This window comes from Lissotriton helveticus, chromosome 4_2, assembly GCF_964261635.1.
Source record: "Lissotriton helveticus chromosome 4_2, aLisHel1.1, whole genome shotgun sequence".
Classification (NCBI taxonomy): Eukaryota; Metazoa; Chordata; class Amphibia; order Caudata; family Salamandridae; genus Lissotriton; species Lissotriton helveticus.
In genome coordinates this window covers 46392422-46419035 of record NC_136064.1, presented here as the reverse complement: position 1 = coordinate 46419035, position 26614 = coordinate 46392422, and the positions used below count along the sequence as shown (strand labels likewise).

At 42.8% G+C, this 26614-nt stretch overlaps 1 protein-coding gene across 1 annotated transcript in view; it reads right to left on the bottom strand.

The window, feature by feature from the left end:
* LOC144752027 (G-protein coupled receptor 83-like) overlaps positions 1-26614 on the bottom strand; it is a 101874-nt gene that overhangs the window by 22315 nt on the left and 52945 nt on the right. The window contains exon 2 of the mRNA XM_078639986.1: positions 23658-23783. Coding sequence (XP_078496112.1) covers positions 23658-23783 — 126 coding nt within the window. The remainder of the gene's footprint in view (positions 1-23657; positions 23784-26614) is intronic.

The window sequence follows — 26614 nt, the reverse complement described above, 5'->3', positions numbered from 1 at the left end:
CGGTTTCGGGGGTTCACCCCTCATCAGCCAGGATAGCTTGATTTCAGTAGCACAGTGAGCCCAGGACCCATGTATGGCTGGGTCCAAACTGGAATGGCATGGTAAGTAAAGAAAACGATGGATTTAGGTTCAGATCTCTGTACTGGGTGAATGTATGACATTGTTCTGCATTCTGTCCATCAATTGTTGTTTTTGCAATGGTCTGCAAGACAGCAAATGTCAGCAGTATGCATTGAACTCACTGAGCCATCTTGCCGGTAAATGTAATTTGTAGGTTGTTTTCTTATCATAGCAGAGCAGTGGTGTCCCAAACGGAGTGAAATAGTGAAATGAGAAATCTTTATAGTTATTGACCATATATATCTTCTACAGCCTTCTTTTCTAGCGCTAATCTTGTTTTTCTGCATAGGTGCCGCTAGTAATGCTGAATGTAATCGAGAAAACACCTATGAAATTCTGGGATCTGAAGTTAAGAAAAACAACTGGCTGACTTCAGCCCCCTCTTTTCCTTTTGTACAGTGTGTTCCTCCTGTTCTGAGACACAGACGTGCTCCTGTGCGTGCTTTTCTCATTTACCCCTCACGTAACGTCCAGTATCGTGGATACGTCATTGCGCAGTATCCGGGCTGTGTTTTTACTGCTTTCACTGGAGTCTTTTTTCTACTTTATAAATCCGACGTGTTTCAGATACATTCTCATGTTCTGTACCGGGGATTGTGAAGAGTCATTTCCCAAACTTGATGGTTATATTTTTATGAGCAGAAAAGCAATTTCCTCTTCTGAAATCCGCCATTCAGTGAATCCTCGCCAGGCGCAGCGGGAATCTGTGGCTGCTGCCTCTTAAAATGAAAAATCAGCGGATAAACCACGACTCTCTCTGGAGCCTTGTCGTCCCTAATATCATCATGGACGAAGGGTCAATTGCTAGCCCTTTTTAATGCTTCTCTGGATACTACCCATGTTAGATTTGCCATTCCCCCTGGCTTTCTGAGAGGTGTTTAAATCTACTTTGGCAGCAGGCCTGTTTACGTCATGAACCTAGAATCCAAGGGTTTCCACTGTGGGCCCAGGAAGGCCAGAGCCATGATACATTTTCTCCATCTTCACTTGTGATAAATGTACGCGCCTTAAACCTCTGCCCTGCCCAAGGTTTGCCCAAAAGACTGATTTGGTTCAAGCACTTCTGCACCTTTTTTCGACGTTCCCAAAGCACCTGATTTACAATATCAGCCAACAATAGCAAGGTGACATATTTTCGTGTGTGTCATGGCACACATACCATATACACACCTAACAGTCCCAGATATTCCTGGGGGATATGGATGTGGCAGTTGATCACATGGGTTTGCATGTAGGCATTTAATTGTATATGTTCTATATAGAAAGGGAATGGATGCCGATAAATGTACCCTTCAAGTCAAAATCATTCCTTTTGAAGTCTGCTCTAATGCTGCTGTATGACTCATTGGTGTAAGAGCTACTAGGTACAATACGCGCATCTCACAGCAGATGGTGACACTTGTGATCTAAGGCATGCCGGCCAGAAGAGCAGTCAGATACACGAGTGTGCAGAGGACAATGTCTTGATGATGCCACCAGATTGTGACTGGAGCCACAATACTGCAGCGCGGCTACATTGGACAGCGGATCATACCTGCTTGCAGGTAAGGGAAGCTCCAATAGAAGCTAGTGACATGGATTCCACATTTTGCACATCAAGCAACATCCCACCACCTACTGTGTTTTTCTGGAGTCCAATGATAGTTACTGCTCCCGCACAGGCTCTAACAACAACAAAGTGATGGATGGAAAGCTTAAATTAATCTCAACCACTGCCAATAGCTCAAACTTGCTCTCCAGTCCATTGTTTTTTTGCCACCTCCATTTGGACCCAGGCATATGCAAATCAGTCTTGCACCACAATAGGAATAGTCCAGCCCATACTGCCAGGTCTGGTCCTCCCTGAACCAGAACACAGGCAACCCAAGGCTGGTTTCGTCCTGATTGGGGGTCATCAGTAGGCAGCAGCTTCGTTCCCGTGACTATTATCTATTATCTGGACAGACCTATCGCACGGTGCAACTGCAACAACAACAAGGTGTTGGATGGAATGCTTGAATTCACCTCAGCCACTGAGAATCACCCAGGATCGCACATGCTACCTCTGATTGGACCCAGCCACATGCAAATCAGGCTTGACCCTACTCTAATAGGAACAGTCCAGCCTGACATTAGTCCTTGTCTTTCGTTTGCCAAAAGAGACTGTCTCATCACAATGCCACAAAAACCTAATATTGTCAGCAGAATAAAGTACTAAAAAGATACTGGTAGGTGATTGGCAAAGACTGCTGACACCATTCCATGCAGCATATGCAGGCCTCTCCAAGGGTGTAATTGAATACCTGTAACAACATAATAACTGCACAAAGCAATCCAGGTCAGCTAGGACACTCAAGAAAAGTGTTTCTTAACCTATAGTCCGGGGACACTTGAGGGTCTTTAAATCCTACTCAGGAGGTCAGTGACTGAATAGAAAAATAAGTAATATTACAATATTATTAAGGTGTAGATAATTAAAGAACGAAGCAAACTTTGCAACTGAAAATTTACACATATTATGTAAATATGAAACAATCTAGAATTGGAGGCTACAAATTAAGTTAGTATGCTCAGATTGATACACTTGCACTCCTCCAATTAATCAATTAGAATATAGCATGGAGGTTGAGTGTCCTGAAATGAATTTAGAAAAGCTCAAACTTTCCCATTAGAATTAAAATGTAGATTTTTCTTATATTGGTTTTTTAATTGAATAACATATTTCACCATTTGCATATATGTTTGTTGGATGCTTGTTTCTGTTTTGTTTTGTATTTTCTTTGTGATTCAAATTATCAAAAATTGCTTAGAATAGGTCTCCTGCTTCCATTAAATAATCAGTGGGGGTCCCAGATACCAATAATGGTTCAGTGGGAGTCCTCGGGTTCCAGTAATGATTAAGTTGGGATCCACAGAAGTAACAAATATAAAAACCACTGATCTATAGGAATATTTGGGTGTATTATTACAATTGTCTTTAGGAGGTATCATAGAACACAACCCTGCCACATCCTCCTATCTAAACAGCAAAAAAACTCAGCAGCTTCAATGAGGAAAAGACATGTGAGAATGCTGCCACGTCTACAGCCCAGTACCTCTCAAGTAGAAATGCAAGGATCTGATGCGTGGACAGTCTGCACATTGTTCCTGTTTTCCTAAATGCTCTCACTAGTTTCTAGCAGGCTCATTTTTCATGATAGAATTGCCCAGTTCTGGGACTGTGGATTATCATTAGAGTTAGAAGAAATGGTGCACATGCATAAATGGTGGATAAATCATGCAGAAAAAAACTTGTGATCCCACCACTCCATTTAGACGTCACGAAAATGCTGGATTTGTGCTGACACAAAATCAGCCGGCACTGCCAACAGAAACACTTGACTGGGTGGTTCAGTCACCATAAGATTGCCTTATCACAGTGGAGGTCTCCTAGCCCTATTTATGTTGGGTTGACCATCACTCATTTGCTGTTCTTGTTCGGGTAGGCAAATCTCAATATGGCACCCACGCACAAGGAAAAGCCTTCCTGCATTTTGGAATCACTGTTATTTTGTTTTGTTAGAACAAACTCTTGCTTTGAGAGTTTGTTCTTGCATAACAGTAGGCACTACAAATGTGATGCCCTCTCCACAAAGGCTCAGTGCCTTCAAGGGAACCACCACAATGCTGTCTTCACTGAAGGAACAGAGGTCCCTGCCAAGTAGGCACTCTTAAACAAATCTAAGTGGGTATATTATGTTATATTATGGGAACTTTTAGAGTGCACGATTACCCGGGCGTGTCCTGGCGCTAGTTACTTCTCATTGATGCAGAGTTGGAAAAAACAGGGTTTATTTATCAAAAGGCCAGGAACTACAGAGTATTACAATTAGTCACATAAATTAAGGAGTACTAGAAAAGTGAACGTTACAGCAGCACATATGAATGTGTAATTACAAAATAAGGAAAGAACATAGAAACTAAAAAAAGGAGGAGGAGTAGAAAATGGTGGAACCAATTACAAGAAAAAAATGACCCAATCATGAATATAAGATAATCTATGTTCCATGCCCTTGGGGCTTTTTGAAGAATGTCTTCCTATTAACCGCATATCTGGTGGTTCCTCGACTACTCACCAGCAACTTTATAGCACTACGTGGTTGCCACATTTGTTTAGATTTGCTTTCATTTGCTTTCATTTGTTCTCTAATAATTGAATCATTGCAATTTTTGGGGTCTTAGAATGCTGTGTTCTCCTTCAAGTGGCATATATCCTGATGATGATGCTGGATTGACCTAAGGCTCGAAACACGTCTGTTCACTTCTGCAGCTAAGACTAGAAATGTACTAACTAGTAGAAATGTTGGAGTCAGGGATTTTGCAAGCTTCCCTGTGCATAATTTGGCCTATCTGCTGCTGATTACAACAAACATGCTTTATATTATTGGTTTATTTCTCCACTGTGTGATCACCTGTCACGGTGTATGGGTGATCTGCCAAATATCCTTTAAAATGCATATGAATAATAATCCAGCTTATTTTATACTAAACATACTATTTGATGTATTTTGTTCTGGAGCATTTCCAAGGTGTTTTCTGTTTTTCTATTGGAAATCTGAAATTTCTATTGAAATTGAACGATTATTTGAAATTTGGAAAATTAAAATTCCTTTTGATATATCTATTTTTTCATAAACACTACCTCCATGAATCAGTGTTGCTCGCTATAGTAAATGTCCATGTTTATTAGAGGTTTACAGAACAGCATTACTTGTTTTACACTGGTCTACACTATAAAGTAGTCTTGTCATAGTTCAGGTGGCTTCTGACACAAAGATAAAGGATCCACACACAAAATTACCATAACTTTGCTCATTGGAAATAGGTGGGAAATGCATTCAACCAACTTCAGCGTACAAGAGAGGGTTATAAACCCCACCGGTGGACTGTATTTGCCCCATTCAGATATGGTCAGTTCCTTTCCTCCCTTTGTTCACTGTGATGCATTTTGGTATTTCTGAGTGGATGTCAGCATGGTACACAACACACAGATATTGGTCTGACATTGGTCTTAAACAAGGGGTTGTGTGATAGTGGTGCGAGGGTACCACACATCTTCAGTATGATGAAGCACAGGAGACCCCCCCATCACACTGTCTCCACACTAGGTAAAGTGTTGTTTCCAGGACTCCAAAGGTGAATCAGCCATTAGCACACTACCACTTGAGCGCGAGTGGAGAGCAGGATGCCTCATATATATCTCAACACTTGAGTTTACCATCAAGGTCTGAAATACCACTGAGATATTTATATTTGCAATAGAAATCTAACAGTTAATATGTTAGCAATGCTTATCTATAATAGTGCATCCCAAACATTTCTTAACCACAAACCACTTTTTAGTAGGCAACCCACATAGCTTTAAGGGATAAGAAGCAGGCAATTTTTTACTGTAACTAATAACTAATGCATCATGTGGTAGCGCTGAGTCATTTACAGGCAGCACATTTTCCAATTAAATGGTCACTAAATTTGCACAGGCATACAGTTTAATTGATAAAGCTATATTGCACACAAATGATAATGTGTGGAAATCGGGTGTCAGTGAATGTTTATTATCTTCGCACCACTCCGAACGCGATCCGGCTGGAAAAAGTATGAGTCGTACGCGTGTTCTCTGCCCGACTCGCACAGCTGTGTGAGCGAGCGAGTACGATGCGAGCAACGCGAAATTCACCGGCCAAATAGTTTCCAGTCCTAACCGCTACATATGTCTCATCCGTAACCAAACCGTTCCGTGCAATGGAGACGATTTATGACCGACTCAGTACGATGCCTTAGGGGGTCTGCGTCGGACCCCCATCACCCGCAGCCTTACGACTCAGACACAGGGGGAGACCCACAGGCATGTACGGTGCGGATGGCACTGACGCGTACCCACTGTAGGGGGCACCCTTGTGCGAGACATCCGCATTCAGTCAATGGGAGCCTATGTACGCATCGTACGACCAGCTCCCGTTGACTTCAATGGGAGTCCGACCGAATCAAGTCCGACAGCATGCTTCCGCATCGTAATTGCTCGGTTGAACTGCAGGGGTCCGGCTCGGTCAGAGAACACTCTGGATACGGCTCGGTCGGAGAGCTTTTCGACCCAGATCAGAATTGGGCACTAAGTAGAGCGTCTTGATTTGTTCTCATCCTATTAAAATCTTTGTTTTTTTCATACTTCAGAATTAAAAAGATTTGCTTTATATTTGCTTTCTTACCTGTTGAATGTGTGCAGTTCATTTACAATTATTTACATTTTGTTGTGTGTTAGGAAAAAATGCCATCCTACATCCCTCCCTTTCCCACTTTATGTACTCCAGCAAGATTGTCATGTAATTCATTTTACATTTCTTTATCGGACTGCAAAATAAGAGCTGTTTGTAAAACACTAATCCATATGAAAAAAATTAAACAGAAGAAGACACAGCCTGACATTTGACATCTGTTTTTGAAGGACATCAAGTGTGATATGATAAAAACAGAATATAAAGGCATCTTTATTTATTGCATGGACTTTGGCGATGCACCAGAAATCAGCGGCAACCCATCAGTGGATTGCAACCCAAACTTTGGGAAACACTGATCTATACCATTGATCTAAACATTAGGACAAATGCACATAGATTTTGCAGTGACAGTCTTCCAGCCGGCCACATCTGGCATTTTAGATTTGCTATCTACTGTGGTAGTCATTATTTACATGTTCAATCTCCATTTGCCAAGCTAGCCATCCTGTCAAATTGAAAATCAGTCTAATATTGTGTTTCTGAAAGCTTCAGCTATTCACATGAAAACTGGCTTTCAAGTTATCATCTTTAGAAAACGATGAATAGTCTTTTGATTTGGACAGTCATGAAACAAGGAATCAGACAACATTCTCAGATGTCTAGCAGAAATGTGCAGATGTTCAGCTCACTAGGTTAAAAGTGTCCTTTCTTAAAAGCCTTGAACACCAGCAACAACTTGGACAGGCTTGGAACAGATATGTGTGCCTGATTTGAAAGAAATCAAGGCCCAGATTCACAAAGTTTTAGGGTTGGGTTACTGCTACTTTTGCAACGCTTACCCAATGCTAAACCTTCTTGGGGATTAACAAACCAACCCTAATTAGTATTAGCATTGTTCTGTATGGAAAAGTAACATAAAGCAGAGCGAAATGCTGCTGCGCATTCCATTGCGTCAAGTGGGCGTTACATGGGGAATACATGAGCATTGCCATCCAACCAACCATGCTTTTTTACGTTATCCATATCCACTATCATAAGAAAACAGGGTCTATTGCCAAAAATTAATACTGCTGAAAAGCAGGCATTATGGCCCAGATGTAGGTAAAATAGATTTACCGATTTTTAATTACCGAATCCTACCGATTCGGTAATTAAAAATCGGTAAATCTAAGGGGTGGATATGTAGGAACATCCAGATGTTCCTTTTACCGAATCGGTAAATATCTGTATTTACCGATTCGGTAAATACCGACCGGTAATGCCCCATTCATTCCTATGGGCTTTGAAGCCCATAGGAATGAATGGGGCATTACCGGTCGGTATTTACCGAATCGGTAAATACCGATTTTGACAAGGGTGCAGGGGGTGTCACTTTGACACCCTCTAGCACCCCCAAAAAAGATTCGGGGCCATGTGGCAGGCATACCTGCCCTAAGGGCAGGTCTGCCTGTCATATGGCACAGGTGCATGCACACCGGAATCGGTTTTTTACCATGAAGTTGGATTTCATGGTAAAATACCGATTCTGTAAGGCTTGTGGGACTCAGAAGAGTCCCACCTACATATCAAAAATACCGAATTGGTATAAATACCGATTCGGTATTTTACAGATTCGGTAAATTTACCGATCGGTAAATTTACCGAATCTGTAAAATTCTGGGCCCTACATACCATTTACTAAATACCGGTCGGTAACGGCCGAAAATACCGATTTTCGGCCGTTACCGACCGACCTACATCGGGCCCTATATTTTGTTCTTTTCTCTATACTTTACAATAGAGACTCCACAGTCGGGGTGAAGACCTCCATATGGTTAAGTATTGGGAACAGTAAAAAAGTTAATGAAACTTGGAAAAAGTTAGTAAACATATTTATATGCTAAATATTATTGCACATTGTTTTCAAATATTAATTTTAAATGTAGAACAAAATGAAAAAATGATACATTGCTATTAACCTCATCTTGCACACCTAGAAAAAAAATATTTACCCTGCATTAATAGTAAAAACAATTATATAAAAAATTATAATAGTTATATATATATATATATATATATATATATATATATATATATACATATATATATATATATATATATATATATATATATATATATATATATATATTTATTCGCTCTGTTCCTTTGGTATATATATATATATATATATTTATTCGCTCTGTTCCTTTGGTTGCAAAAGAAAATTCTGCACTTACGGGGGCCTTCAAAGACAACTTTATTTCTCGATGCCCAGCAACAAACGCGTTTCGGCAAACTTCCTTCTTCGGTGTTGATGACACATCGAAGGAGGCCATGTTTTAAAGACATTTCATCAGTACAATATATATATATATATACTAGCAGCCCGTCCCGACGTTGTCCGGGAGCAACAGGCTTCCCTGACCCCCGCCCGCCCCGACATTGTCCAGCAGCCCGGCCCCCGCCTGCCCCGACCCCCGCCTGCCCCGACATGGGTCCCCTTACCTCAGCCGCCGCTCCTCCCGCCTGTCCACTGCTCGCACCGCCGCTGGCCTGGCCGCTGCTCCTCACGTCAGCGCTCCTCCCCCGTGCCATGTCCGCCGCTCCCTTACCTCAGCCGCCGCTCCTCCAGCCTGTCCGCTGCTTGCACCGCCGCTGGCCTGTCCGCTGCTCCTCACGTCACCGCTCCCCCCCCGCGCCATGTCCGCCGCTCCTCGTCATGCTCCTGGAAGCCGCTCCTCCCCGTGCTCCTGACGTGAGCACGCACGTCGCGGCCGGCGCTACTTCGGAGGGACTACTTTTTTTTTTACTGTAAATTTTTTTAATAACCTTTGTTTTTTACATTTATATAGCCTATAACCATCTACACACCCTGATGATTCCAACGGTGTATTGGGTGTGTGGATTGGCGCTGTGGTTCCCGAGTTTACCCGCCTCAAAGGCTGAAAGTTCTTCCTTTATTATAGTAGTATAGATATATATATATGTTTCTTTCGACTTAACATTATTTACTATGGGCTGATATTTTAAGCCCCTACCAAGTATGTTGCAATTTTAGTGGTTGGCCAATTGTGGTACAGGAATTAATACGGTTAGCACTAGCAACTTATTATCAATAATAATACGTCTTCTAAAGCGCTATGGTTACACCATAAGGTGTATCCCCGCGCTAGGAGCAGATCATCCCAGGCAGGAGCAGTGCACTAAAAGGAATAGTGGCTCACCCAGACTTACCCAACTTACACTTCTAAATGTGGCTCCATCCCCTTTCTTGGAGGGGCAGACAAGTAACTCTACATTTTTGGATAACTTTACTCTCAGATTTTTTAAATAGCCTAAAGTGGTGCAGTTTCTCTAAAGTGTAAGGTAAACGTACATGTATAACTTACTCACAAATATACGTTTTCTTTGTTGTTACCACCTATTAGTGTGCAGCAAAGCAGAAGGCCGATCATCCTTAGGTAGTTTTGATAAAGATTGGAACTGTTTGCAGATCTTTTCAGTATATTTTCCCTAGTATGACTGATTTCATTTTCAAAACTGTGATTTTTGTTCACAAATATTATTCTGTAATTGGAAAAGTTACTTTAGCTGATGCAATGAACAGAACGTTTGCATCTTGTCACTGGAGGACTATGGCAGACTAAATATTAGGTGGAGTAGTTCACAATCCATAGGTTAATAATATAATCTGCACAACCTCAGATGCCACTACATGATCAAGGTAATAATGTATAGAGAACTGTTGGTTTACTGTTCTAATTCTGCATTTACTTACCCTGACGATTGTAGTGAAGTTTTGTGGAGTCAAAATCTGTGTGTTTTGATAAAACAACTTTAATATTGTGACTCCCCACTGTATTGTATATGTTCACATTATGCTTCAAGGCCTTGCAGGTTTCAAGTCATTACTTTATGTAATTTAGGTAGTCACATGTTTGTTTCCGCACATGCAAAATATGCAAAATAAAAATTTTCTCTGAGATGTGCCTGTTGTAGTCAGTAATGCGGTTGATGTAAATGTATACTGCAGCACACATGAAGCATTTAACTTTTATGCCACTGGGCACTTTCTGCATACCATTGTTATAGACAGACTTAATTCATGCTTAGGGGTTACCGCACCTGCACTGGGAAATCTTTAATATGACCCAGTACCATGAGTATACTATGCCAGTAAAATCTAGGCAAAAAACAAAAATATGAGGACCACTCAAAAACATTTGCCTTGCAACTGGCTAATTATGTTCATACTATTTTGCCTATTTTCTTTACTTTAATACTTGCTTCCTCAGGGCACAACTCTGTTTAAATGTTGGCATGTTTGTTTTAGATAGATTAAAATGATTGAGAAATAGTTAGAATCACAAAGCAGATAAAATGGAAATGTTTGAAATCTCCTTAACAGCTATCAAAGCCTCGGACCTTTATTCTTCTGTTTACTCCAAAAAGAGTAATGTAGTTTGTTGGGATGTAAATTTTACTTTTGCATAATTATATTTCCATAACAATGGATTTGTTCCTTATATATAAGTAGGTTGAATGTGTAGGTATTTAGCTTTTTGAAAACGCTTGCTACACTTTTACTATTGAAGTGTTAACAAAAGAAGATGAAATATCTCAATCGAGTTATACTGCCACACTGAATATTTATTTCGACGAGTTGCTTGAATTTTCTTTCAATATATCCGTTAGCAAATTTTGTTGGGCATTACAAAGAAATAATGAATAGTGTTTGGTTGGTAGATTCATTTAGAAATGAATGCCAAAAACATTCATATCAAATGTCTGTGAGAATTGTGTCATTTAATTGTATGGATGTTCAGCTCATTATTTAAGATATAAATTTTTATGAAACCATGTTCACAGGGATTTACAATTTGTCTGCCCATAGTCAGTAGGGTACACTTTTGGTCTTATGTGTTCCCTGACTGGTCGCTTCTAAAACAATATTTTTCAAAAAGATGATTTTTTTTAGAGAAGGTATATTTTCACATGAAGGAATATTTGTCTTTGCAAAAGAGAGAGTTCATTGTAAGGATATCAGTGTCTGAATTTTCTCTAAATTAATTATTCCTTTAAAAGCTGAGAATGATGAGCTCATGCGCATATTCAAATATTAATAACTTTGTTACCAGAAACAATATGCAAAATTATATCCCTTTTTATTAAGATAGTGACAAATGTATCCTGAAGATATATGGGTAGTTGATGTTTACACATTTCCATTAAAATTTGGAAGAATGGAAATTACTTTACCTTCTGAGATTTCCAAAATTGAATAATCAAGAATGGCGATTTTAAAATCTTTGAAAAGAGATTTTCAAAATTGGTAATACACAAGAAATGACTTTGTGTTAAGATAGTCATGAATGTATACTGAAGATGCAAGGGTGGTTGACTTTTACACATTTCCATCAAAATTTGTAACAATGGAAAGGATCTTGCCTTCTGAGGTTTTTAAAATTGTTAATATTCAAGAAATGTTTTTGTCACTAGATAACAGCTCGTTAATTTCCTGTTCGACCACATTTAATACATATTCAGTGAAAAGTATTGAAGAAATATGTCAGTTAAAAAAAAAGTTATTTCTAAAAACAGGAACAAAGTAGAAAAAAAACAAAGACAGGCATTTAGACTTTGTTTGCAAGGGGAAAAACGTATGCTAAATGTGAGAGTAGCTGTTTTCTGTGCATTTATCACAGTTATTATATTCAGAGAAAAGTCACTTTCTGTATCAAATAAATGTTATGATACCTGAACAAGATGTCAGTATCCATTGTAGCAGCAGTAAACTGGTTTTAATTTTGAATCAATAAATGAAAAAAAGGGAGTAACAACAGGTTTCACTCTTAGTTACCATTTAATTGTAAATTCTGTAATATTAAGGTTACCGGTTTGGGTCACACCAGTAACAAATTGGTGATATAACTGCAAATGCCCAATGATCTCTTATTGAGGGCTAAAGAATTTGCTTTTCTATTTCTGAAAATTGCCTGAAGCATACATCATATACATCAAATCAAAATTAAAATAATAAATATGAGTTTGTGTAGAAACTTCAATTTGGTTGTGGCCTTCTAAATAGGTCCAGCTACAGGAACTCTATTTAAGATAGTTGATTTCCTTTCCAGAGTGCCTTAAACAACTATGGTGCAATGCAACTAAAACCTCTGGTAAAATAACTGTCTGTATGCTGAATTCACACAGCCCAACTTCTCCTATCCCGTAGCATCTGTATTAATATTACATTTGTTCTCCAGCAGCCCATGCTCCTAGACATATTCACACTGCATAATATGTAACTAAATGTTAAATCAATAACCTTTGCAAGGTAAGTGCTTCAAAAATCATAGTTGATAGGTATAGGTTAGGATAAATTAATTCTGTGATTCTGCAGCCACAGCATTCTCCACACAATTATGGAGCCACCACACTTGCTACATAATCTACCATCTTCTGCATAACATGCATCTTTAACAGAAAATTGCTTCTACCTTAACTGATTAATCAGTCACTAGACAATAGAGCATCACACATGGTACCACATAGTAATACAAAGGTCAACCTTTCAGTTACACAGGCCCATATTTATCAAGGTGCATGGGTGACACAAACCTAAATGAGATTTATCAAACCATGTAATGCCACCTTGTGTTGCCCTGCATGGCTTTATAAATCTAGAGTACCACAAGGCAGTGCAAATTGCTGCCTTGCCTTACTCTGTGCAGGGAGATGTTCCATGGGTGGAGTGTGGGTGTTCCCACGCAGCCAGCCTTGCATTCTGATACATTCCCGAATTTACCAACACTGGTAGAACTGGGAATGTGTCAGAACTCTATGGCTCAAAGCAGAGGTGCAACAATGAGAAATATCTTTATTTCTCCATTGCAATGTGGTTTATTAGTAGGGGTTGGTAGGTACCTACCACTAAAAATAAGACCAAAACTATAATTTAAGGTCAAATCAAGGTCTCAGTAAATTATTGCCTTACTCAACCCTTGGTAGCTGGCTGCAAGCAGGTGGGCTTAACTTAGGAGACAGGTGAGTAAATCAATTAAAAGCACAAATACATTTAATATGAAAGACACAAAACACAATAAACATCCCAAACCATTTAAACTAATGGAAATATTTTTATGATTAAAATGACAGCAACAGAACAAAAAACAAATCCAAAAGCACCACTTTAGGGCATCTGGCCGTCCTTGACCAAGACAAAGTCAAAGTTTCAGGCCAACCGTCATGGAGCACGTGCTGGATATACTTTGGGGTAGGGCTCAGTCAAGTTGTTACCGTCTGTGAGGGGGCGCTAGAGGGTGCACGACCATGATGGCCGCGCTTTAGTGAGGCTCCCGCCAGACCGGGCGGAAAAATTACTTTCAACACTATTCTACATCTATATCTAAGCCCATCATGAGCCTACAAGAGTGCAGAGAATATACGGCATGCCATGAAGTAATTTGTGGAAGGCTAGCTTGCTCTAGCATTAAGAACGGGGTCGGCGAAAAACTGCTCAGGAGGAAGAGGGAAACGGCTGGAGTGGTGAGTCAGCTGCGGAAACTGGGACAATCCGAGGCTGAGGGGGCCTACGGCATAAGGGTAAGGAGAGGTGATAATGTCACGGGACACAGGCGCTACAGTGCTGTGGAGCACAAAGTCGATTGCAGCGGAGGAATCGCCGAAGCCGCAGCTGCTGTGAGACTACCCGTATGCTGCAGAAGGCAAGGTGCGTAAAAGGAAAGGCCATTGCGCTGGGCCCACTACGAGGCACAGCCTGATATACATGAACCAGTGGGTAGAGAGCACCTGCAACTTGGAGTGCCGCTCAGGATCTCTACCCTTACATAATGCCCTGAGCACATAACGGACGATCAATATGGGGCGCATTGATGCCAAGCAGCCCAAACTTACGTTTGACTCCCGTAGGCCGCCAAGATCGCGATCACCGGAGCAGACGGAATCGGAGCCGACCATCCAACAGGAGGAAAACTGGAAAGCACTGCTGCTGGGAATGAAACAGAGTTTCACGTCCATTGACGCGAAAATGGATTCCATGAACGCCAGAATGGACTCAGTGGTAAATAAATTACACCATCATGGCCAGCGAATCAAGGAAGCAGAAACAAGGGTATCGGAGCTAGAAGATGGGGCAGTGGCAAGCAGAGAACAGATACACCAAATGTACAAACTGCTTAAAATAATCGCAGATAAGAATGAGCATTTGGAGGCACGCTCCAGGCAAAATAACGTCTGTGTCCTAGGCCTGGCCGAATCCACCAATACTGGCAGAATGGAGGACTTTATAGAAAAGCTGGTCGTTGAATTATTTGGCAAAGAGGCCTTCTCTGCACACCTGATGGTAGAACAGGCTCACAGGTCTCTAGCGGCGCGACCGCCACTAGGAGCTGGGCCTCAACCTGTTATAGTACGATTCCTCAACTACCAAGACAGAGATACCGTGCTATGTCTAGCTCGAGAAAAACAGCCAGTCTGATACCAGAATACCACTCTCGCATTTTTCCCTGATTTTACACAAGCGGTACAGGAAGCCCGATGTAAATTTACCACAGTGAAGAAAAAACTAGTGTTGCAGAACATACCATACACCATGATGTACCCGGCAAAACTGCGCATAACACACCTAGGGAAGCAACATTTCTTTGGCAACCCCGAACAAGCGGAAGACTATCTTAAGAAGACTTGGAGAGCAGCCTCCCAGAAAGCCGAGGAACGTAGTTGGTCCAGATCCCCCTCGCCGATGGCGAATCCCGGCTGACGTAATTGACTGTAACCAGAGTGAACAACACTTTCAAGGCACTTATACTGACTGTGAACTTCTCCAAATTAGTGACGTATGAACGTATGTTACTAACAATATGTTTAGTTCCGCCTGGACACTCACCTCCATCCCACTGAAGTCATCCGCCTTAACAAGCAGAGCGGCGGGTGGGTGAAATAGAGGGGGAGAGTGGGCAGGTTGTGGGCCTCTAGCGACTCCCGTATGAGGGCAAACCCTATAGATTCACCCCTTAAGAGAGTGAGGTTAAGGGGTGTTAATGTTTTTTCTAGAGGGGGGGCATACCTGGCAAGTTGGGGAAGCCGGAGAGGGAGGGGGGAGAGGGGTTGGTGGGAAAGGTTTATTACCGAAACGTGCACTGAGAAGCGAAATAATTGTACACACTATCAGGAAGGATACAGGGAAAGGCAGGCACTACAACGACTAGGAACGAGCTGAATGTTTTAACCTGGAAAGTACGGGAATTGAATAACCCAAGGAATCGGAGGCAGGTGCTTGGGTACTTAGATAGACATTATGTTAAAGTGGCCCTACTGCAAGAGACACACCTAGAACCGAAGAATTTGCCCCGATTTGCAACAAAATGGGTGTCTCATCAGTGTTTGGCATCGTACTCTAGTTACTCGAGAGGAGTAGGCATATTAATTAAACGGGGAGTGCAGTTTGTGATGGGATGCTCCGATGCCGACAGAGACAGTAGATATTGCCTACTCTGGGGGAAGTTGAATTCTGAGGAGGTGACATTCGCCAATTATTATGGGCCCAACACGGACGACACACACGCTCTACTCATGCTCTGGAGTAAAATTCAAGCCATAGGCTCTACTTACATTATATGTGGGGGATTTAATACGGTACTAGACCCGCAAAAGGATAGATCCCGAGCCTCTCCTATGCATTACACCAACACACACCGAGCATTCTCAAATGAGTTCGCACACACCGAGCATTCAAAGACATAACTGACAACCACTACTTATTGGACGCATGGCGGTATAAGCACCCTACACAGCAGGAAGGGACACACCACTCAGCGGTGCACTTGTCATGGGCAAGATTAGACTACTTGTTAGTGTCAGTGGGAATGGCGCACTGGCTGGGCAGAGTTGAGCATCTAGCCCGCACCTACTCTGACCATTCGCCTGTTGTAGTGGCTTTGCAGACTCCGGTCAATCAGACCTCCAATCTTAGCTGGCAATTGAACCCATTGTATCTACAAGATGAAGTGTTTAAAGCGGAAATCGAGCAGGAAACCCAAGATTTCTTTGAAAGGAATGTAAAGTCGGTATCAAGCCTCACAACTGTGTGGGAGGCATTCAAAGTCACAGCACGAGGATAGTGCCTCTCTAAAGGGGGAGGAATTCTCAAAGATCTGCGCAGGGAACTCCGTAAATTGGAGGGAGAGAACTTACGTCAGGAGGAGGGAGTGATGCTACAAGGGCCAGAATACACACTAAAATGACAGAATATGAGGAAAATCCATTATGGCGTGTATCTACGGAGAATGAGACCGCCCAGTGAAGGCTTTAGTGAACACTATACACCCTCCCGAATTTGCGAATTGCATAACAGAAATACAGGATGAAAAGGGCCGGACACATAGGAACTTATCAGGGCAATTGGACACATTTGTTGAATATTATAAAAAAAACTCTACACCTCTCAGAGAGGCTCTCCCGTGGATTTGCAGGAATATTTCGAGGATACAGCCCTGGCATGGCTGGGTGAAACACAGAAAAAATTCCTTAATTTGGACCTAGAAGTCCGATCCATTGCAATTCATATCGGCCCCTCTCGTTACTGAACTGTGACACCAAAATACTAGCAAAGGTTTTAGCCACCCGTCCTAACTTATTAATGGAGCGGTTGGTCCTGCCTGACCAGGCGGGATTTGTGCCGAACCGGGTTATGTCTCACAACCTGAGAACCCTATTAGCTGTAATGCAAGATGTAGATCCTAATTTCTCGGCGGTGGCAGTCTTTTTAGACGCCACCAAGGCGTTCTACTCGGTAGAGTGGGACTACTTAATGGGAACTCTACGATATATGGGCATGCCGCAAACCTTTCTGAATTGGGTGCAGCTACTATACCAACACCTGCGAGCCGCAGTCTTACTGAATGGGAACCGTTCTGCCAACTTTACCATATCAAGAGACACGAGGCAGGGGTGCCCTTTATCCCCAATCTTATTTGCGCTTGCTATAGAGCCTTTAGCAGCGAAACGTAGGCAGTACCATAATAACAGAGCACTGGTGTACCCGTCTCGACTGCTACTAATCTCCCTTTACGCGGATGACATGACCCTCGATATAAAAAAAACCAGGACAACCTGAACCCAGTACTGAGAGAAATTACTAAATATGGGGCTATCTCAGGGATCCAGATAAATTGAAACAAATCGGCTGTATTCCCTTTAACGAGTCATGCTATACAACACCAATTGGATTACCCCCTGATCTGGGAGACAGAGGACTTCAAATATTTAGAGATACATGTTACTCGAGATAAAGGCGAACTATTGCGGGCTAATTACGGAGTAGCTATGGATAAAATGACAGATAATGTATCCAAATGGATAAGATTGCCCTTGTCAATGGCGGGTAGAATATCCCTCATCAAAATGACAATATTGCAGAAATTCCTCTACTTATTCATTAACATTCCTTACTACCCAGGAAGGTTCTTTTTCAACATGCTTAAAACACAGCTGACAAAATTCATTTGGGGTGGGAAACAGGCAAGACTAAATCTAGCTACACTGATGCTACCTTACAATCAGGGGTTACGACGTTTCTAACTTTGAGCAATACTATTAATGTGCGCAGGCACATTTTGCTGTCTATTGGATCCACCCTCCCCCCTTTATGCCACATTTAGCGGTGGAGGATGGCTACATGGCCCCGACGCCCCCTGAGAGTTACCTATACAGGTGGCGGAGAGAGGGAGAGATCCATCCACTGTGGACTGCACTGTGTCCACATGGCGATGGATGGCAAAGAAGTTAAATGCACAAATGATGTACTCCCCAAGGGTGAAGCGAACCCGGGATCCGATAATACAAATTACATATGAGGGGCTGTGTCGCAAAATGCTGGACAAATTGCAATATAGTACTTGGGGGGATCTATACATGGGGGGGACAGATCCACAATAAGGAACAGTTCTTTGGAGAGCATACGCCTACATTCATGGCCACATTCATGTATACCCGTTTTAAGCAGAGTATGAAAGCCATAACTCCAGACTTTCCGAAGGAGCCGGACATATTCCCGCCATTACATATGATACTGCAAGCAGAAACTCCTAGGCATATAGTGTCCCAGTTATACAAGCAGATCAGACATAATCCTCCCCCCCAGCTCTTGCGGGCCAGAGTGGAATGGGACAAAGACCTGGAAACGCCTCTCACAGATGACCAATGGGAAGTCTGCTCTACACAGGTAGAAGCAGTTACCAGTAACAGTATATTGAGACTGATACACTATAAATTCCTTCACAGGTTGTACCATACCCCGGCCAAACTACATAGATTCCATCTCAGGACAGACGACAGGTGTGAACGCAGTGGAAGGGTAGGAGCGGATTTCATGCACTTAGCGTGGCAATGCCTGAGAGTGGCGGAATACTGGGAGAAAGTGTTTGAGGGACTATCTGCTATGATTGGAGTGAGGGTAGAACCGGCCCTGCTTTTTGGTCTCCTGGACTTGACTGGGGATATCAAGACGGTGCACAAAATGTTTTTGGCAGTGGGGCTACTGCTGGCAAGGACACAAATGGCATGTAGATGGGGGAAGGGGCGGGCACCTAAATTCAAAGACTGGATTAAAGATTTAACAATGTGGCAAGAACATCTTCACCATTATGCAGAATCGCTCCCAATTAGATCCCGACCCAAGGATATCTGGGAACCACTGGTTACCTACCTAGTAGCGCAACAGGCAGATAATGAGGAGGAACACGGAGAGACGGAGATGGTGGGGGAGGAGGAGGGAGAACGAGTACCAATGAGGTCTTAAGGAGGCGTAGAGTCTCTGTAAGTAGTAGGAAGGCCCAAGGCACATAAATGGATTGAACACACAACTGAACATAAATGCTGAAGGGCACAGACTGCAGTTAATGTATACTGAGAGACTGTATAAGGGGCGGGGATGGACATTGAGCGTGAAGCCCCGTTCCAGGCGAATATAAAAAGGTTGACTATGTATGGAAGACTCGATAAATTGCACGAAGGAGGGTGGACAGTTAGAGGGAGGGGTTGTAACCATTAAAAGTCATGGAAGGTATTTATAACAGAAGGGATACAAGGACAACTATAAATATATGACTGTAACAGAAGTATGTGACATGTCCATTCCTTGTGATGCTGTAATTTGTTAACCTAAATAAAAGTTTTTGAAACTTAAAAAAAAAAAGAAACGTTTTTACCGTCTGTTTTAGTCATTTTTTGGGAGCTTTTTCTCTTGACGTCAAGCGAGGCTCCTTGGCATGCCAGCTTTGGGTTAGACGACGGCGACTTGGCTCAGTGCACTGCTTCAGTTAACCCCTGGAAGTCTCTTCAATGACGAACAGCTCTAGAGCTTCAGCAGGGCAAACCTGAATCTCAGGTCAAGTCGTGGTGCAATGTCGCCAGTTTGACTCTCGTCGACGGGTTGGTCACATTATGGAGCTTTTTGACAAAAATGCTCCAAACTTCTCCAAACATCTGGATCTTCTTCTAGATGATCCCTTTGGGGTTCTAAATTGTCCACAGCTCCAATTCAAGGTTCCAGAAGCTCTTGGGATGTTGGGACTACATTTCCAACTATGCACCAGGCCAAATCCTTTGAAGTCCAACTGCGGGTGGTCAGCTGGTTTCTCCTTGCTGAAGATGATGCAGGTAGAGTTATTTTAACCTGTTGCTCTCAGGGAGTCCACTCCGTCACTTTTTAAAGCACAGCAAAACCCTTAGGGCTGTAGTTCACAAAGTGTGCAGTAGATGCAGTCATTCCAAGTGCAATCCTGTTGGTGCAGGCCATGGTTTCAGCAGGGCAGTCCTTCTTCTTCTTGCAGTTTCATGTAGGGATCTGAGTTGTTGGGCAGCTATCCCATATATTTCAGTGCTCCTGGGGTGCCAAGCAGGGGTGCACCACTGGCCAATGGGGTGCAGGGTGCCACCCTCAGGTATGACAACTTCCTCCAAAGTGTGCCATAGTCTTGTCCCAGAAATCACTATTCTTTTCAAATCTAAATTGGAAAAACTCTCTCCTGGATGTTAAGATCGGGCTACGTCAACCCACTGGCATGACTAAGTTTCTCTAACACTCACCTTCCAGCCCCGCTGCCAATTCAATTACTTGGGCTACTGTCTGGCTTGCTTTGCAGGATGTAGGGGTGAGCCTGTGTCCTGTCCTAACTGTCATTCCAGTTTGGCTACTCTACCCCCATCCTGCCTTTTGCTCTGCAGCTGAAGTTCTCCTTCCACCAGTTGTCCTTTGTCTCTATGCAGGCCACTTCACACCTCATCAGAGACGTTTTGGCTCAGCCTGTCAAAGGCTGTCCAATCGGGAGCAGCTGCTGTAAGGCTAGAATTTGGTTAATCGGTGGAAGAGAAAGCGGAATTTCGAGAGATTACAATTGGACCCTTGGGGCTTCATTGGGGAATGAGGAATGCTTGGGAAATCAGGAACACAGTCCTCAGTTCTGATGATAACTCTTCTTTCTCCCTACGATTTTCACACAGAGATTTCAGCTATTTTCTGCAGCCGTTGTACCAGAGTGAAGCTCCAAGATGCCAAATGCTGATTTGGCTGGTAATTCTGGTTCCAGACCCCATCGGAACCTCGAATAGTGGCCTTAGAGTAAAGTGTGGGCATTTTCTGAAAATACCTCCACTGATTACCATTCTGTAGTGTTCTGCATTAATGGTGTTTTACCCTGCAAAGTTCTTTGGGTCAAGAGGACATGTCTCAGTCCAACATGCCTGAGCAAGACGAGTCCTCTCACTAGGCAGGAATATTCATTGCCTAGATGCAACTCGTGCACCATGAGACTTTGCTACCAGGACGACCAGTTTTCAGCTCGGACGAAGACTTGTTTCCCATGTGGGCTGCAGGCCATCTTGGGCATGTTGGAGTTTCAACCTAATCCAGAATCTCAATATTAACAATACTTGGCTAGGTCATATCTAAATTATCCCCGCAAATGAGTCTTTGCTGCCTGGATTTTGTGTCAAAAAAGCCTTCACAAGTAAGGAGAAGGAAAAAAACACAGCTACATCATCAATTAACTCTCTGAGGCACATTATGATGGAAGCGTCACCTGCCTGCTAAGTTGGCAAGATCCTGGCCTCCACCTCCCTGGTGAAGGACTCTGTGTTTACTGAGAGGACCCTGTCTGCTTGGCATGGATCTGTGTGCCTAAAGCACACCCATTGGGGCAGCAGTTACACTTTAGGTATTAAGGCAAAACCGCCTGCACCACTATTGGAATACCACACTTAAGTCTCTACAGAAGGTGCAAATACCAGGAGCGTAATCGCTATACGGTCCTAACAGGGAATAGGAGAGCCCTATTTCCTTAACAACATGCACACAAAATTTGGTCTGCACCATTCAAAAGTTCAATTTATTATATACACTTTTTTCACAAAATAACAATCTTTAGTAAATATGAGGTGTTTAGTTATTTACCCAAAGAAACAGCAAATGAAGAATCTTCCCTTCAAATCAGTTCTTTATTCAATTTTCTTTTTTTTAAAAGCAGAAAGCCAGATAGCCAACGCGTTTCGGACTTCTTCAGGGCGTAGTCACAGTCACAATGTGGCCGAACCAGACGACCACATTGTGACTATGACTACACTTATCGATGGCTTTACTGACTGCCTACAAATATTAGAAGTGAATGCATTTTTTAATTACGGGAGCCTTCTTTCTCAAAAATAAAGAACACAAACAAAGTGATAATTGAGGACCGACATGAACTGCTTGTGAAACATGAATATGATACAGTTTACTAAGCCTGAAGAAGTCCGGTAGCGGACGAAACGCATTGGCTATCTGGCTTTCTGCTTTTTTTTAAAAGAAAATTGAATAAAGAACTGATTTGAAGTGAAGATCTTTCGTCTGCTGTTTCTTTGGGAAACAACTCATATTTACTAAAGATTGTTATTTTGTGAAAAAAGTGTATATAATAAATTAAACTTTTGAAGGGCGCAGGCCAAATTTTGTGTGCATACACTTTAGGTATGACTGAATACCGAGCTGGACCTCATGTTAATGTGGCAGACTCAGTATTCGTTTTTGTTCTTCAGAATTCATTCCACAAAACACATAGGATGTCCTTAATGCACAGGGACTTTTCTCCTTTCATGTGAGATACATGTGTTTGTTTTCTGTGTTTGACTGCCATGCTTGACATGGTGGTTCCGTCCAAGAAAGAAATCAGTGATGTTGGCCTGGCTTCCATGAGCCAAGATGGCTGTCAATGTGAACTGGTGGTAGATGTTGATTTGGCCTCTGAGTCAGGGGTTTCTAATGGTGCGGCCAGCTGAGGCTCCACTCTGGGAATCCAGTGGGTCCCTCAACTCTAGTCGAGGCAGGGAACCTCACATTCAGCATGAAGAGAGGTCCACCTGCTTACCACAGCGCCCTCACTTGGCTGAAATGTAAATGATCCCCTGAGAGCTTTAGTCAGAATGAGTCAGTATTGAAAAATCCTCTGCTTTGTAAGTGAAAGAGTCATTCTGAGTTGTATTTGATACTGGGACACTATCCCCGTGGGAATTCTCTATTAGTAGCTGCCTCTTCCTCTACATTTCAGGTATCCATACAACATGTTTGTTTATGGTTCGCATGTCCAGTTTTATTTTGGAAAACTATTCATATAAAGATCTAATAGAATGGTAAGCCAGACTCTAATCTCTCAGGATATTCATAGATCTACGAGGTGATTATCCCACCATTAACACCTTCGCTGGGGCGGCTATTCCGCCGCAGCGCTAAGGGGGCGGGGGGCCGCGCAGCGCACCCATGCTGGTGACGGAACCGCTCCGTCATCTGCCTCGGTTTAGCTGTGCTCATGGCGGAGCGGTTCGGTCATGGCCCCGCCCGCTCAATAGAACGCGCCGCGCAGGCGCGAAATCAGCACCGTGCAGGCGCGTCGGGCAGGCCATGACGGAACCGCTCCGTCATCAGCACAGCGCCACCGTGGCTGATGACGGAGCGGTTCCGTCATCTGCACGGAAAAGGTTAAGTACAAGTGCATACATACATTAGTATGTATGTACCTGTTTGTATGTATGTATGTATGTATGTATGTAGTTATGTATGTATGAGTTCAAGTACATACATACATTAGTATGTACGTACTTGCATGTATGCATGTATATATATATATATATGTATGTAGTTATGTATGTATGAGTACAAGTACATACTTTGGCATTCTTTGGACATCCCCTACCTTGCAATTCAATGAATGCCCCGGAGACGAGTACACTTGACATGTTTCAAACTCAATAGTTGTACGTTCAGATCACTCTTGTTACCTGGTGTCGATCCAGAGCGATGGCGACCAGAGTCAGCACCGAGACGTGGACCGAGCAGTACTGCGCGAAGCGGCTCAGGTGGCACATGAGCTTCCCAAACACCCAGGTGCTGCTGACGAAACGGACCTGTGGGACAACCATCAACAGGAAACCATGAACACACAGATGCCTATCACAAGAGGGAACTTCTTAATGTCTGTACACAACATCCAGGAGGCCTTTTTACTAGGGCTCAGAGTTTCGCGTGGGTAAACATGACTTTCTGCAATATGTGCCCAGTTTAAATATTTATATACAGTGATTGACGCTAATTTGTAGAAATTAGGACTCGCAAATGTGTGTTCTACAGAAAACTAGACGAGCCCTGGGGCCTCGAATGTTCGTCTGCTGTCTTTAATGGCCTTCACAAAGTTTTGCCAAGCTCGCCTGCGCCTTTGACCGAAGTTTCCTCAAATGCGCGACCAACAATTCTCGCTTTACTCGAGTTTAATCTTCATGAATATTTAAAAAGGAGGCTAGCAGCTCCCCTGCGACTTGGTAAAGAAACAAGATCGACATTTGCATACGTATTAGTGGGGGAGTGATTTCAGATTGTAAAAGGTGAGGCGTGTAATTGAAAAATGGTGACACATCACCAGATGCCCCCCGAACTACGGTGGACTCTTTTTGAAATGTAAATACTGCTCTAAGGCACAGTGCACCCACATCTAGGCCACACATCAATGCCACAGCAATTAATACCACACGAGATAAATGTATATTAATCATTCCATATAACATTCATATTAAATGAAACTTGCAAATTGACAAAAAAAATATTTCTAGGCGTTTGTACTGAGAAAGGAAGGATTTGCCCAAAAAGCTCGCCCTTCCGACACTGGCCCCGGCATTAGGGTACACTGAGCCTTGGCAAGCCTGGCTTTGAGCAATTTCTGGACTCACATTTCTATTGAAGCATTTTGTTGCTGAACTCTTTTGCTAACTGATGAATACTCGAGCCTGGGAATGGTATTAGTCATATGTTATAAAGCTTTGCTTTTAGTGGGAATGAATTCTAACAAATTCATTCTTTTTATGGGTATGTTTAATCCCTATCCACAATTCCTTGGCTTCAACCAACAGAGCCCTGGCTACTGGCTCTTTGCTATTCCAATTAAACGTTATTAATCCATCGGGTTATTCACCAGTATATCAGATAGAGATTGAATGTGTGAGAGAAGGTTTAAGTGCATGTATATATGTGTGTCTATGTGTGTGTGAGAGAGGGAGAAGGAGAGAAAGAGAGGAGAGCCGTCTGTGTGCGTCTGATAGATAGAGGTATATTTATGAGGGCTTTGGTTCATGCTTGCACCACACAACACGGCACATGCACGATGCAAACCTCTGGATGACTTCACAAATATGGAATAATGCAAAGCAGAGTAAATCGCTGCGTTACCTTACTCTGCTCAAGGGAAGCGGTCCGTGGGTGTTGCTGTGGGTGTTCTTAAGCAACTCCCATGGTTTTTGACGCATTCGCAGATTTACAAGGACTTGTAAATCTGGGAATGCTTCAAAATCTTACGCCTCCCCAGGTGAGGTGTAACGACAAGAAATATGTCACTTTATCCTTGTTTTTTCCTCTTTCTATGGGTGTTGCATTCTGTAGTGCACATAGGAAGAAAGAAACACCTTTATAAATTGTTCTTGTGCAGAAAGGTGACCCGTCCTGCACAAAAACAATCCTACCTACAACACAGGCAAACTTGCACTACAGGTCAAGGGCGCCTGCGTTGGCGCTAGACTGCTGAAACTGAGCCAGCCTGGGGGGGAACGGGCAGGAATGCACCATATTGGAAAAATAGGCTTTATTCCTGCCCTTTCCCTGTGATGGAGGGAAGCGCAACAAGGCAACATGTTCTGCTTCCTCGCACCACAATTCCAGTAAATATGCCCCATAGTACGTGTGTGTTTATGTGGTAAATAAATAATTAAATACTGGTTCTATTTTTCAGGATACTCGTACAAACAGATAGCTCAATAAATAAGAGTCAGGATTCGAGGTATCTTGAGTCTGCAGGTTTTAATAAATCATAAAGGACAGGAACAGGACAACCTGCACGGGAATAGGATGGCAGCTGCCGGGGGCAGGAATGGAAAAAAAGGCTAACTTTTAGTAACAATACATTAGTATATATATCAAAGCAATTTACATTACATTCAATACAGTCGGCGTAGCAGTGGGCGTGGTTCGTAGCAGTCGCGAAAGATAAGGCAGAAAGTAGGTGAAAGTAGGTGTAACAAGAGGCGTGTACAGGGCGTATACATAGACATGTGATATAAACGTAACAGAAGTGTCATGAATGGGGCGGAAGCATGGAGGGGGCTACCTGAGGAGCCGGGACCTCTAACCTAGTGGTGCGCGCAAACGGACAATGACGTGTTACTAGGGAGAACTGGGGGCTATGACTTCTGCGCTAGAAGAGGAGACTAAAGTCTGCGGAGTCAGAGCGACATGTACCTAAAGCCTATCTGGTATCTGGTGTTTAGAGAACATGTTGATAGAATCCAAAAGTTATCAGGGTAAAGGCTACTTGACACTAAGGCTGGTGCATGCATTATTCTACATGTATTGCGTGTGCGAGGAATATTCGATGAACATTAATACAGTATTTCTCTTACATGGAGACCGAAAGGCTAGACTATGACTGAAACTATTGATGCGATTCAGTAGCTTAGGAATGCAGAGAAGGAGAGCTGGACTGATAACTAGAAGCATAACATACTCTTGGCAGACTGGCAGGCAGAGCCAGGCCGAGCCGGGCACTGTGAGGCAGGAAGTAAGTGAAGGGTCAGGGATGCAGGTGGGGGCTGTATCGCTCCTCGGAGAGGGTTCAGGAGACAGGAGCTGAATCTGGTGTCCGGGCCCTTTTGAGGCCTAGAAACGGGGACTTTTACTGAATTAACGTGCACACTGT